A 14,568-nucleotide genomic window follows, 5' to 3' on the forward strand; every position below is an offset into this window, starting at 1 on the left:
AATCAACTCTAGCCTCTGTACATGGACGCACACCGCCGAATTAATGTGCTTAGTGTGCCCACGTGCACTCGACTTTATACAATCTGTTTTACAAAACCGGTTTGTGTAAAATCGGAATAATCCCGTAGTGTAGACATACCCTAAGGCTAAAACCTAATTTAACAAACTAGAGTCTTTTGTTTTCTCACCATAGTCATTCTTCCAGTGTGGCTGGCCAGTTCTTAGCCAGGCTCCACCAGAGAGCCCAAAGCACACGGTTTCTTTATCTCCTCAGGTGAAGGATGCCAAAATAGATTTTTCTGTTTATATTTTTAAAATTTCTTTGGTTTCAAAGTCAGAAAGACCTCCTGAGAGCTCAGCTTGCTGCCCACCAAGGAGCTGATGCCATGTTAAATTTTGTAGTCTACCTGTTGTGATAGTTAAGTGGTTGTCTCCCTAACTTGCTAGTTTGATGGCTTTGCTTACCTATTATGTACTTCTGTTGTCTCTCTTTGCTGAATTTACATTGGAGACACTTTCAAGTGGGCAGAACCACATTCCTTTGTTTAGGGAGAGGTGCTTTAAGCCCCACCTGCCAAATACATTTTAAGAACGTATTTTCAGTATATAGTTATAATCTTTAATATCACATGTAAATACACCACTCATAATGTTAATGACTAGTGTGTTACAAGTTCGCATGTGATACCTTACATGACACCTTTTAGATACAGATTATGACAGCAGTGAGTTGGGGTATGCTGAGCTAGTCAGGCCAGCTGAGCCTCTGTGCCAGATAGCAGTGAACCCTTTCCCTTCTGGCATTGGCATGCTCTTAGGGTCACAGTGGTGATGTAGTTTCAAAGTTGAAACCAAAATACATTTCACAATAATCTTTATAGATGCTGTTCTCGTGTCAGTTCATATGTTTTTAACAAATATAAATACCTGATTGAAACTAGTAAATACTGTTGCTTCAGTCTTTCAGTCTAAAAAATGTTACCATACTTGTTTATGAAACAGACATATAAAACCTTCACAGCTCTGTGCTAAATCAATGATATGGCCACCAGGTGCATCTTGTATCTGATGTGTGTTGCTTACTTAGCCCAGGTCTACACTCAGAACTTAAGTTGACCCAGCTATGTTGGGCATGGGTGTGAAATGTCCACACCCCAAAGTGATATAGTTAAAATGCCCTAACCCCCAGAATAGATAATGCTAGGTTGACACAAGAATTCTTCCATCAACCTAGCTACTGCTTTTCGGGGAGGTGAATTAACTATGTCAACTAGGAAACCCCTCCCATCTCTGTAGTGTCTACACTGAAGCAATACAGCAGCACAGCTGCAGCTGTGCCATTTTAATGTGTCAACTGCAGACAAGCCCTAAGCCTGTAAATTCATTGCAGCAGGAATTGTCTTCCCTTTATGTGCAGTACAGAACTGAGCATAGTATTGGTACTGCACAAATGATGAATCAGAAGTTTATATTTTTATTAAGCTCTCCCTAATTACTAGCTTTCTAAGATGGAAAGTGAAAATTGAGAGCCAGGGCCAGGGCTTTGGAGCAGAGCCCAGAGCTGGAGCGCGGAGCGGCTCCGAAGCAGTGGAGCTGCAGGTTTTTGCCTGTAGCTGGAGCCTAGCTCCAAAGCCCTGGCCAGGGCAGTTGTGAGTAAAACCGATTGAAAACTATGAAAGCCCCATAAGTAGAATACATAGGGACTGTAGGGAAGCAATAGTTGTCCCAAGAAACTTGGTATTTCCTTTAGCGGTGCAGTCCTCTTAAGTAGTGCACAGGTTTTGTCCTCAGTGTAGACAGAATACAACTTTCAAAACTAAACAGACTTTCTATGTGGCTTTTTATTGCTCATTTCACTCAGTGTCAGTTTGGATGTACAATGTGTATCCCTCTCAGGCTTTCTTGTCTGTTCTGGATTCCCTTTTTCCTTGGCATCCTAAGTCCGTCCATCCCTTCTGAATCCATCGGAAGCCCTTTTTAGCTCATAGGAGTACAATTCCTCTTTCCCGTGCTCCTCCTTTTAGTTTTTACAGTAAATATATACAATATAATTTCATTGTAGACATACTGTGTTAAACCCATGACATTTGCAATTGTAGTAATGTCTGAATACTTTAACTGCACATGTCTTGCATGCAATGGCTTATGTACAAATGTTTGTGTTAAATTAACTTGGCATGCCTTGATTTAAAAATCCTTTTTATATAATTATAATGTTTCCATTATAATGTAATTCTTATTTTTTTGGCTTGGTTTAGATACATTGCAGTTCTTAGCCTGAAAGATCCTCTCTTCCAGGTTTTAGCATGTTTACCACTTCAACCTGCATTGGTTTGAATACCAATGAAGTATTTGAATTTATTCAGGTCCAGAAGCTGCTGAACTCATGTAAACAGAGAGGGAAGAAAAGGAAATAATCTCTAAATTCTTTAATAAAAAATAATTTAAAAAATTGCTTTCTGTTGACTTTTCATTTGGAAGTGGAGGAGGAATGTTTACTTTAAAAAGTTTTGCATACCATAACTTTTCTGAAAGTGTCATTTCTTTCTCTGTGCTTATCAATACACTCAGAAGTTTATGACTACAAGGGATGGTAATACGGGTAATTGCTTACAATCCATGTGGTAATAGTGTAATACTTGTTACCAGTCATCACACTTTTCCTGCTATCATTTCCATTTGTTTTTGATACCTTTGTTAATGAATAAATATTACAAATGTAATCCCTGTGAGTAATTTAAGAAGAGATGTTGGCATTTGAAGTTCTCAGTGTATTAATCAGTGCACCCACAGCAGCTTGTAGTTCTATATATTGCAGCAATTTGTTTTTTCAAAACTTAGCATACTAGTTGCAGTTTGCATGAAGGCATTTAAAAAAAGAAAAAGTACTAATTATGTTTACTAAAAATATTTACAAAGCCACAGAACACGGATGCTGTTTGTAACAAGTGGGTTTCTTTGTGCTTTATAATGTGTTCCTTTTCTTGTAATATTTTTATTTTCTTCCACCATAGAATGTATCTAAACAAACAACCCCCAAATCCACAGACAGCAATGGAAGTGAACCACCTTCCCCTCAGGTACTTTTTTCTGTAGCATTTTAATTTCATTAAAAATGCTGTTGACTAATTTAGCCTATATTGATACATTCACGTGACTCAATATTAGAGTAGAAGTGGCCAAATACTTTGATGTATAAGTTACACAGTTCAGTGATTGCCCGTTAAGACTGGGCAGCTTAATCTGTTGGATTGCTATTAATAAATGGTAATTTTGTGGGAAATGGAGATTTAGATGTCTGAAGCTGCATAAACCCCTCTTTCCTTTCCAATGGGCCATTTTAGTAAAATATGGTGACGTGGGTAGGCCCCCAGTCTTACCCCAAATAGCATGGCTAGTTCAGTGTAACTGGGTATTACTTTCAGGCTTTTGTAAAAACAGATTGTGTTGCATGGGTGCAAAGTGAGTTTCTACTGGAAGAGTATCAGAGGGGTAGCCGTGTTAGTCTGGATCTGTAAAAGCAGCAAAGAGTCCTGTGGCACCTTATAGATTAACAGACTTATTGGAGCATGGACTCTTTGCTGCTTCTACTGAAAGAAAAAGTTTTGGTAGGGTTAAAAAGAATTGTGGTAGAGTACTGCACACTTGAGTGTGCAGGATATGTTCAGTACCATTATAGAACTTCATTTGTATAATTCAGTAACTGTACACTTTTGCTGTGGAAAGTTCTATATTAGAACTAAGTATCTGAAGTGAGTATAAAGAGTTAAGACTATCAGAGAGTTAACCCATGGTTCTCAAACTTTTTTACTGGTGACCTCTTTTCACATAGCAAGCCTCTGAGTCTAAGCCCCCCCCCCCCAATTAAAAACATTTTAAAATATATTTAACACCATTATAAATGCTGGAGGCAAAGCAGGATTGGGATGCAGGTTGATAGCTCATGAACCCCCCTCCCATGTAATAACCTCACGACCCCCTGAGGGGTCTTGACCCCCAGTTTGAGAGCCCCTGGAGTAAACACTACGCTTATTTACTGTAGAAGTACTTGTATAATAAACTTGCTATGTAGGTCATAGGAAACATACTTCAATATCTTTGAAATACGTTTAATGACTTATAAAGCTGTTGTAAAATATTGGCTTCTGTTTAACAATATCTGTTTCTTTTGTAACTTAGGAGCAAACATGATATTTATGCAACAATTAGATTTTTGTTGTTAGCTGCTTTTTAAAAAAACAAATTAATGATAATTAGAAAACCTGTTTAAATTATTGCTAGGATGCTATTAAGTTAAATTCTTTACCATGGAGTTAAGTACAGAGGCTTATTTCAAACTGTTTCACTAGATAGGTAGTTTTGTTTCAAAGAAAAAGAAAAATCACTATGAAGATAGTATTTTAGTGTGTATATGTACCTGTATTTTTATTGATCTGATTTATTGAAGTGACAAAGTAATCAATTCCCTTATATTTTTGCAGTTAAGTGACACTCAGACTTTTGCACAGAAACTTCAACTCCGGGTTCCTTCAATGGAATCTTTATTTCGAAGTCCAGTAAAAGAATCCCTGTTCCGCTCTTCTTCTAAAGAGTCCCTGGTACGAACTTCTTCGAGGGAGTCATTAAATCGACTGGACTTTGACACACCTGGTCCCACATTTGATCCACCATCTGATGTTGAAAGTGAGGCAGAAGAGTCACTGGGAAACATGGACAGTCTCAGCAAAGAACAGCTTTTACAACGATTGCGTAGAATGGAACGTAGTTTAGGCAACTACAGAGGAAAATATTCTGAGGTAAGTAAATGTTTGACTTTCCTGAAAGTGAGAGGGAAGAAAAGAGAGTGAAAAGGAGGCAGGAGTGACAGGCTGAAAAAGTGGAAGAAAATTATCAGTTCACTATTCAATAGCTGTGTATTTGGGACCAGGGTCTGAATTAGTGGCTAGTAACTTGAAATGTATATTTTTTTTTATTTCTAGATGAATTTGTATTTCTAGTTGAATTGTTTTAATTTTGGTAATCTGTAGAACACTGAAATATTTAACTTCTCTTGTTTACAAACAAAACCATATTACTACCAACTGAGCTGGATTAGTTGGGGTCTCTTGAGTTATAAGAAAAACATACTTGTGAAAGGTTTCCTGAGCTAAATATCATGTTGAATATAATTGAAATATTGCTCAAATCTGCAATTGTAATAGTGTTTCACAGTGAGTTTAGCATGGGATGCGGTTGCATGGCAGTAGATTGTACTTCTCAAGAAGAGCATTCAGAGGCAAAGTACAAAAATGTATGTTTACATGTTCTGATTGATGTATTCCATGTACAACATACAAATGTTTGTTTCTATTTTGCCTCCATTGGTCTTTCATTTTAAATCACACCCTACAAATTTCTACTTAAAAGCAAACAAAATTTCTCTTGTTTATATTCAAGGACCATAGATGTCACAGTTTTCAATGAAAATTGATCACCTTCGTTTTCTAATGTTGCTCTGAAAAGCCATCCTTCCCCATTTTTTCTTTAAATACATTTTTTAATTTGGAATTGAACATTGCAAAAGTCTTTATGGTTCTCTGAATATACTCTGCATGTGAATATAGAAATTCCTATGCAAATCTGGCTCCTGATGTGACAATGAAGGGAGTAAAAATCTGTGCATATCTTTATTTTTATTGTTTCGTGTGTGTGTGCAGGAGACATCCTAGTCTCTTAACCTTATTGACCAAATAGATTACAATTAGAATGAACAAAACAAATTGGATAAATTCATTTTCTCTCCTTTCACTAAGAATCTGAAGGCACAATTTTATACTTTTCAGTGTTTTCTAGCTGGTCACTGCAGTATTCACTGTGTTAATATACAATAAACTAAACTGTACCTATGTAAACCGAGTGATTTTTGTACAACTCTAAAGAAAGTGTTACTAAAGAGAAGGTTTTCTTCAGTGTCCTGATTTTGAGTGTGGTCTATTAATTAGTTCCTAATTCGCTCTAAAAATCTATTAGTTTATTCTATGGAACAGATTTCCTTTTCTTCCTGAAACTGTTTTGTTGTTCAAGAATGTACACTGGGCTTTCCATGCAGCTGCAATAATTATTTTTGTGCTTCTAGTGATAAATAATTTAAAAGGGGAGCTTCGTGAGCTACATGTTCCCACAAAATCCTTGAATGGCTGTTGTCATAACTAAATGCGCTTTTAAAATATTATTGATTGTTCTCTTCTGTCCGAAGAGTTGTTTGTTTGTTTGTTTATTTTTTCCCCCTTAGACAGGACTATCACATGTGCTTAAAATTGCTAATTGCCCCACATTTTCTCCAGCATAGTATATTAGTATTTCATGTGGCATCTCAGATCTCTGGATACACGCAAAGTTTTGGCTAAACAGAGTACTGCTTAACTAGTTTCAAAAGTTTGTGCTCTGGCACCAAGCGCCATTATAATATTGTAGGCCTGCCAGCTTTGCAAATGGTAGGGGAACATCCCCAGAGTTTAATTAAACTGAGTTGTGCTATTATTCATGAAGTCTTTGTCAATTTACAATGAGAACTTTGTCCATTTACAATCTTTTTGTCCACCAATTCTGCTGGGTGTGTGTGAGGCTAATGGGAAGAAGTTCAGTGCTTCAGGAGCCTCTCTTTATAAGGATTATACACATTCTGTCTTGTACATCCTCATATTATAAAATGAAGTTTAGGCTATCTGGGGTTTAAAGGAGTACATAGAAGCACAGGGTAGTTTTTCAGGTGTGTAGCTTTTCAGCCACTCCTCCTCCTCCTCTTGACTGCCGGCATGAAACTTATTTTATCACCTGTGCTTAAAGGCTTTTCTCTAAGGGGACAAATAGTACATGGCATGCTGAGTAACCTTCCTGTTTTGTTTTTGCCATTCAGACTTTGAAACATAAACATATTTGGTATTGGGAAAATATTTTATTAGAAAACATTCCCTTGCTGAGCTTTGGTATGTACTACCCAAAGGAAGAATGTTCATGAAAAAGGTATCTGTAGGGGCCTGCCTGGTGAAGTGAGGAGTTTGAGAATTTAGTTAAAACTTTATAGTTTAAGCAAGTTAACTTCAAATTAGATAATTCTGGTTAGAGCTGGACTTAATTAACCAATATGTTTGCTTTGTATATTTGTAGCTGGTCACTGCCTATCAGACTGTCCAGAGAGAGAAGAAAAAGCTACAGGTAAGAAGAGGTGCAATTTTTCCTGTATTGCCCGAGCATGTTTCTGAATTTTAAAATGTTCTTCTATTGCATAGTAAAATACGTAAGTTTTGTACTAGTAATTAAAGAAAAAGAAGCCAAGCAGATGAATCTCTTTATTTTAAAATAAACTTTCCTTTTTCTTTTGGCATCTTAAAAATAAGTCACACTAGCACTAAAATATTTTTAATACTAAGATTTCAAATTAGGGATTTTTTTGTGGTTCAATCTTTTCTTCTGTAACAGTTTGGAATGTATTCTCTTCTTTATTTAAAAAAAGGCAAAAAATAACTCATGCTAAATAAATTGAATAGTCTGTAATAAATTTTCTACATAAGATGGTACTTGTGTGTATTTTATATGCAGTATGGATTCCAGAATCACTTAATTTTGTAGTTTTCCTTTCACTATCACATATACCACCACCGCCTTTTCTTTAAAGTGTTGTAGGCAGAGTGCTTGTAGGCAGAGTGCTTGTGCCTCTGGCTCTGGTCATGTGCTACTTTGGCTCTAAAGTCTCTCATGTCCCCCTGATTTCTGCAATGTCCTGTTGCTAAATTCTGTGCTAGTGTTAACACTTTGCAAAGTCTTTCCAGAATGATTTCAATGAAATCTAAAAATTTATGTCCATTTCATTACTCTAATTTAGTATTGCCATAATTTTCTGTGTGAAGGGGGACAGTAATTATTTCACACACTTATATTTGCTATAGCAAAGGAATACCAGGTAAATGAACTCTAAAAGCCCCTTTGTTGCTTGCATATGAAGTAGCATTCACAGCTTTTTGAAACCTATGTAGCACGTACAAGAAAAGCAGGGGAGAAATGAAAAGGCATTGTGTCCTATGGGGAAAAAATACTCTTATGAAGGTGTAGGGGTGGCTAAACACATGGAACTGTAATTAAAAAAACAAAAAACAAAGAACAACTTTGACAAAAAGTAAACTTAAAGAAATCCCTTGGAGAAAGACTCAGAGGATGTAAAAAAGGGTAAGAAAACATACAGAAAGTGGAAAAATGAGAGGCCAGTGTTCCCTGGGGGAAATAAAGTAAGTGAGCATTCTGAAAAGCTAGAGAATCAAATGAGAAAATATCATAATGTAAGGTTAAAAGTTAAATTCAAATGATCATAAAAAAAAATAGAAACCACAGGCTACAGGTGACTAAAAAGAGGCTGTATATTTTCAGTTGTGTCTCTTCAGTTGGGGATGCTTGCTACACTTCTGTGTGGTTTGGGTTTTTGTTTTTTTTAGTAGCCGCAGCCAGGATCAGGACATAAGGATTTTAATGCTCTGTTTTATAATTTGCTAGTAACCCCTTTTGTACTAATACTTTGCCAAGGCAAGGTAATGAGGCAGCTTGATTTGGAAGAGACGTGCAGAACAGAAGTCCCCTGTACTAAAGTAAAGTATCTGTAGCTTCAGTGTGAATACTTTATGTAGAAATTTGAATTAACTTAAAAATATTCTGCTTATTCTTTTTTTATTAAGGGTATATTGAGCCAGAGCCAGGATAAAGCACTTCGTAGAATTGGAGAATTACGAGAGGTAACTTTAGTTCATAGTTGAATATTTTTAAATTCATACAAAATACACTGATGATTTATCCTTTGATGTGCAGTTTTTTTAGTTTATAGTAATTAACAAATTCTGTAATACCACTGCCATAAACCTAGAATTCCCTTCACGATTTCTGTCCACTTATTTTTGTATTATGTTCTTTCCTATCTTGCTTATTTCCACATCAGCCACTACTGTCTTGATCTAGGATGAAGCACAGTTCCATAACATGGTGATAGAACTGTGTTTGCCTGTTTACACTATTCCTCTTGTCCCTGCCCCAAATGAGTTATTACATGAATACCCCTAACTGTGACAGAAAACTGAGGCTAGCATGTGCTTCTTCGTGCAGCTTAGATGAAGCCTAACAGTGGATGAGGATAGGAAATTTGACTGCTTCAGTGGTTGGAAATGGGATTGCACATTTTAAAATACATTTTCCAAAGATGATCTGCAAATAATTTCAGAGAAATTTGTGACAAGGTTTGCAGATCCCTATCTGTTTTAGACTCACTGTGCTTAGTTTTACTACAGGCATAAGCACTATAGAAATATCTAAAATCACCTTTGAGCAGACAATAGTTTTTTATAATAACTTAGTACTTTTCTGAGTTGAATTTCTGAATTGAATTTCGTAACTTTCTCATACAGTCTCTTTCCCACCTTGATGATTTTTGTAAAGTCATTTACTTTAACTTGTACTCATTATCCTACCTTTGGTATTGAGCAAAACCAAACAATGAGCAAAACCCAGTTCATGAAGAGGCATTACCTTGCTTTAATTTCTACCATATACGACTCTCTTCTTTAAATCTATGCCAGGGTTTTGAGTTATTTCTTGCTTACAAAAATATTTTTATCATGTAACATACAATAGAATTAAAATCAGGATGAGTGGACATAAATATGATTAACTGATCAAATTAAAACAGTCCTGTCCATTTGAAATCATGAACCTATACTGTTTATAGTTAAGGAGCATGTTAGATAACTTCATTGGCAAGTATGCCTCCTTTTAATTTAACTTACATGGTATTTACAGAGTATATAGGAATCTTGTCACAAGTTTAACAAATATCTGCAACCTGTCAGAGAACAAGTTATACTGACTGTTTTACAAAACCAAGTTAAAGATCCCTAATGAAATGCAATCAGAAATTGAAGCAACTTACCACACAGGTATTGGGTACCAGAGTGAGATGTCAGCTATGCTTTCACACAGAAACAGTAGTCTTCAATTTATACATGTTCCTAACTCTTCATACCAAGCTCCCACAGAAATCTAGTCGTGCTCTTCCCCCCCCGCCACCCATTCAAAACCAAACACCTTCCCCTTAACTGCCATTCTGATGTAACTGGGTTCCACACACTGCTTTGATCGTATTCTCACTTGTTGCTACAGCTCTCAACACTGTTGCTAAGATCCTTAAAATGTCATTGTATCAATCATTCTGATTTAGGAGATTTTAGGTGGTTAAACTCCTATGTTTTTTGCCAAACAAATGATCTAGAAGATTATTTAATAAAGATAAAAGGAGTTTCTTAGGCATAATCTCACTAAAATAAAGTGGCCATATTTCACATTCATTGGCAAGAAGGGGCTCACAGGTTTCCTTGTGTGCCAACCTTCTTTTAAACTATTTTTTGGTCTATAATCACAAAGTGCTGTTCCTCAACAATGTGGGGTCTAATTCAGGTGAGCAGAGTTTGTAGAATTTTAATTGTAACTCTCAGTAATTTTGACTTATAAATTTGCTATATAATACAGAATCTGATCATGTTTTTACAGAAGATAAAGGGAGATAACAAATTAGTTACCCCTTCCCTTATTAAAAATTTAAGTTAAATTTCCTTGACAGTCGTCTTATAACTATCTGAAATGAAACATCCTCATTTGAGCATGACCCTTTTCCTATGGAAGTAACAAAACTCCCTGTGCAATGGTTCAGGAATTGGGTCTTGTGGTGAGGGAAGCCGGGGCTCAACCCTCCCTGTGGAGGAGGGGAGCCACACCAGCCTCATCCTGTTCTCACCGGGTCTTGTCCCTCAGGCCCACGGTCCACTGTCCGGACGTTCGGTCTCTGTGGAGCGGACTGGGACACAGCAAAGTCAGTGGGGGCCCTGCCTTGGATACAGGCGGGCACCAAACACAGTACACTAGGCTCTGGCCCTTTGGGCGGGGCAGAGCAACAAACAGGTGACTCTGGCCCCTTTGGGGCAGGGCAGAGCCGAGACAAAGATGATCGGGCAGGGCACCAAACACAGTACACTGGGCTCTGGTCCTTTGGGGCAGGGCAGAGCAGGGACAGAGTCAATAGGGGCCCAGCCCTTGGATCGGGCGGGGCACCAAACACAGTACACTAGGCTCTGGTCCTTTGGGGGCAGGGCAGAGCAGGGACAGAGTCAATAGGGGCCCAGCCTTTGGTTCGGCGCAAGGCACACAAACACCGTACACTAGGCTCTGGCCCTGTGGGGCAGGCCGAGCAACACACAGTCAGGGGCTCTGGCCTGTGGGCAGGGCAGAGCAACACATCAGAGGGGCTCTGGCCCTGTGGGCGCAGGGCAAGCAACCACACATGCAGGGGGCTCTGGCCCTGTGGGCAGGGCAGAGCAGCCAAACACGGTAGCTGTGGGGCAAGAGGGATACTGCCAACGCCGGGCTACGGTGGCAGGGGGACACAGCCCACCACTCCTCTGCGTTCACGCCGGGGCCCTAGTACGCGTCGCCGCCTAGTGGCAGTCAGTGGGGATCCAGCCCGAAACACTCGACAGAGGATCGGAGTGGGATCCCTAACCGAACAACTGACAACGCGTCAGGGGGTCTGACCGCACACCACGGTCCATCCGGCTCGCGGGACCTTCTGCGGCTTGACTGTGGTCAGCCGCCCCCGGACTACTTCCATCCCCCTTCACTCCCTACACTGGTCGCGCAGTCGTCTACCGTCATGGGTTCCTCCCAGTCCGGGCTAGGTAGATCCGGGGGTACTCCTGGGTAGCTGGGCCAGGTCCGGTCTGAAAGTTCCTCCAAGCCGTAGTTGGGGCTGGGTAGTGGCGGTAGTTCCCGCAGCTCAGGCTCGTGGTTGCTGCGGGTCGGTTCCGGCAAGGCCTGGTCCCTGTCTCGGAGCTCGACAGCCTCCCAGCGACGAGGGTCGTCCGGCAAGTCTGCTCTCACTGGCTGCTGAGCTCCAACTGAAGGCTGGCGCCCGGCTTTTATACTTCCAGGTCGCCGCCTGACCCTTTGAGGGGCGGGGCTTCCGCCCGGAAGTTCCGCCCTGGGGGAAGATGGACAGGGCTCAACCCTCCCTGTGGAGGAGGGGAGCCACACCGCCTCGCTACAGGTCTCTTCTGAGAAATTTAGACAGATCTTTCCTTAAAAGATACTTTGGTTCTTATCATGCTTTTTGTAAAGATAATTTATTCAAAATCTGAGTACATCTTTACTGAAAACCATAGTCATATGCATAGCTTAAGACTGATGATAACCCTACACAAGGGTTACTAATTATGTAATACTGAATTTATTCAGTGTTTCCCTAATTTGTATCAAATTACATTTGCACCTCTGGAAAAGATTGTCTAAAACCAGCTCTTGAAAAAGTCAGAAATGAATAGGAAGCTGTCTGTTGGTCTAAGCCAGTGATGGTCAATTATTTTTTTGTCGCAGTCCCAATTTCTTGGTTAAGATATAGTCAAGGTCCAGAGAAAATAATAATAATAATAATGATGATAATAATAAAAAAGATTTTGGAGTCCATTCAAAAACGTCTGGCAGTCCGTATTTGGCCCGCAGTCTGCCTATTGACCTCCTCTGCTCTAATCCATCAGCTTCTGTAGAGTTTGATTCCTAACTTTCCAAAAAATAATCAAAGGTGTTACTAGTAATCTAGATATATTTCTTGTAAGCAAAATTTGTTTTAAATAAGTGTCCTTTCTTAGAAAGAGTTGCCCCTTATTGTGTAGAAATGGAGGTGAAATTGAGTGTCCTCTGAGGATAAGTCCACAACATAACAAGGCCCTGTAAATGAACACTTCCCTGCCTGCCTTTTCTGTTCTTTACCAATAATAATTTCAGGGCTTGCAGATACGGCAGAGGAACATTTTATCATCTGTAACTTACATCTGTAGCAGTAGAATTCTTTGGCATTTGTTGTTCCCTGACCTTTTTTTGTCTTTGGCAGCTTGAAAGTGTTGCAGGTGAGACTCTCAAATGCAGAAAACAGGTTAATCAATAGATAGTGAGAAACGTAAAGCAAAGCGAGGCTAAAAAAATGAACTCAGTTGAATGGGAAGAGAAAGGAGCAGTCTGTGTCTTGGAACTCTGTTTCCTAATTTCCTCGTGCGGGTATTGTAGTGTTAAGAATGCTTGGTGGAGATTTTGTAGGTGTTGGTCTCTGTCTGAGGGGTTAGAGCAGATGCGGTTGTACCTCAGTGCTTGGCTATAGACAATGGATCGTGTGTTGTGCCCGGGATGGAAGCTGGAGGCATGAAGGTAGGCATAGCGGTCGGTAGGTTTTCGATATAGGGTGGTGTTAATGTGACCATCACTTATTTGCACTGTGGTGTCTAGAAAGTGGACCTCCTGTGTAGATTGGTCCAGGCTGAGGTTGATGGTGGGGTGGAAGTTGTTGAAATCGTGGTGGAATTTTTCTAGAGTCTCCTTCCCATGGGTCCAGATGATGAAGATGTCATCAATGTAGCGTAGGTAGAGAAGGGGCGTGATGGATGAGAGGTGAGGAAGCGGTTGTTGCCAGTCAGCCATAAAAATATTGCATATTGTGGGAAATTAGGAAGGCAGATCACAGAAGCTAGACGTGTACCCAGAAGCTTACTGCAGCAAACCAGAGGGAAGCACAGGACTCATGTCATCACTACGGCTCAGGTAAACGTCCAAACATCATAGGGATCTAAAGCCGCATCTGGAACAATGATCCACACTTCACAGGTCTTGGGTGGCAGGCAATCTTGGGCCCACAGATAAACTGCAAGCTGAAACGTATTCTCATCAGCAACTGCACACGTACCATATAACTCTAGCTCAGGAACCAATGCCATCAACAAAACTCGATGGGCCAGCTTGGCGCGCTTCTAACTAGCGACCCATGCAAGGAGCTAACGGCGCTCAGCCATAAGATCAGCAGGGGTGGTTGCATTCAGCTGCACGTCCACCAATGTAATATACGGCGGCATCATATGGCCAGGCAGTGCCTCTGCTATGTGCATCGGCAAACTGACGTCTTATGGAAAAGGATAATGGCACAAATCAGATATCAGGTGCAATATAAAAACTGTGGAGAGCAATATCAACTCTGGCACATATAGCAGACGCTAAGGTGGCCGATCCTGGCAGCAAAACAACTTCAGGAGCAGACTTCAAAGAGAAACTGCTGAGCTTCAGTCATCTGAAATTTGACACCATCGCTCAGGATAAACAAAGCTGTGAATGGCTTGCCAATTACAGAACAGTTTCTCTTCGGCGCTTGGGTTTCCACTCAACTGGCTAGACAGGGCTCATTCTGATCGAAGGCTATACTCGTTATCTCTAGCTTGCTTGCTAGATAGCATATATATACTGCGCGCTGGAAATTTCCACTAGCTGTATCTACGAAGTGAGTATTCACCCGAAGCTCACACTCGCAAGATCTGTTAGTCTATAAGGTGCCACAGGATTCTCTGCTGCTTTTACAGATCCAGACTAACACGGCTACCCCTCTGATACTTTTTAAAAACTAAAATCCTAGGAAATGATTTTCAGTGGATGCATGTTTAAATGCATTCATTTCTTATGTAGTGATGTACA

The 14,568-nt window shown here is 39.8% G+C and overlaps 1 protein-coding gene across 4 annotated transcripts in view; it reads left to right on the forward strand.

Moving 5' to 3' along the window:
• GOLGA4 (golgin A4) overlaps positions 1–14,568 on the forward strand; it is a 123,220-nt gene that overhangs the window by 32,099 nt on the left and 76,553 nt on the right. For 3 of the 4 annotated variants that reach the window (XM_075062570.1, XM_032793185.2, XM_075062571.1), the window contains 4 exons: positions 3,015–3,080; positions 4,482–4,796; positions 7,147–7,194; positions 8,703–8,759. In XM_075062570.1, the coding sequence (XP_074918671.1) occupies positions 3,015–3,080; positions 4,482–4,796; positions 7,147–7,194; positions 8,703–8,759 (486 nt within the window). The remainder of the gene's footprint in view (positions 1–3,014; positions 3,081–4,481; positions 4,797–7,146; positions 7,195–8,702; positions 8,760–14,568) is intronic. The other variant, XM_075062569.1, reaches the window with a different exon arrangement.

Source organism: Chelonoidis abingdonii, chromosome 2 (assembly GCF_003597395.2).
Source record: "Chelonoidis abingdonii isolate Lonesome George chromosome 2, CheloAbing_2.0, whole genome shotgun sequence".
NCBI classification, from domain to species: domain Eukaryota; kingdom Metazoa; phylum Chordata; order Testudines; family Testudinidae; genus Chelonoidis; species Chelonoidis abingdonii.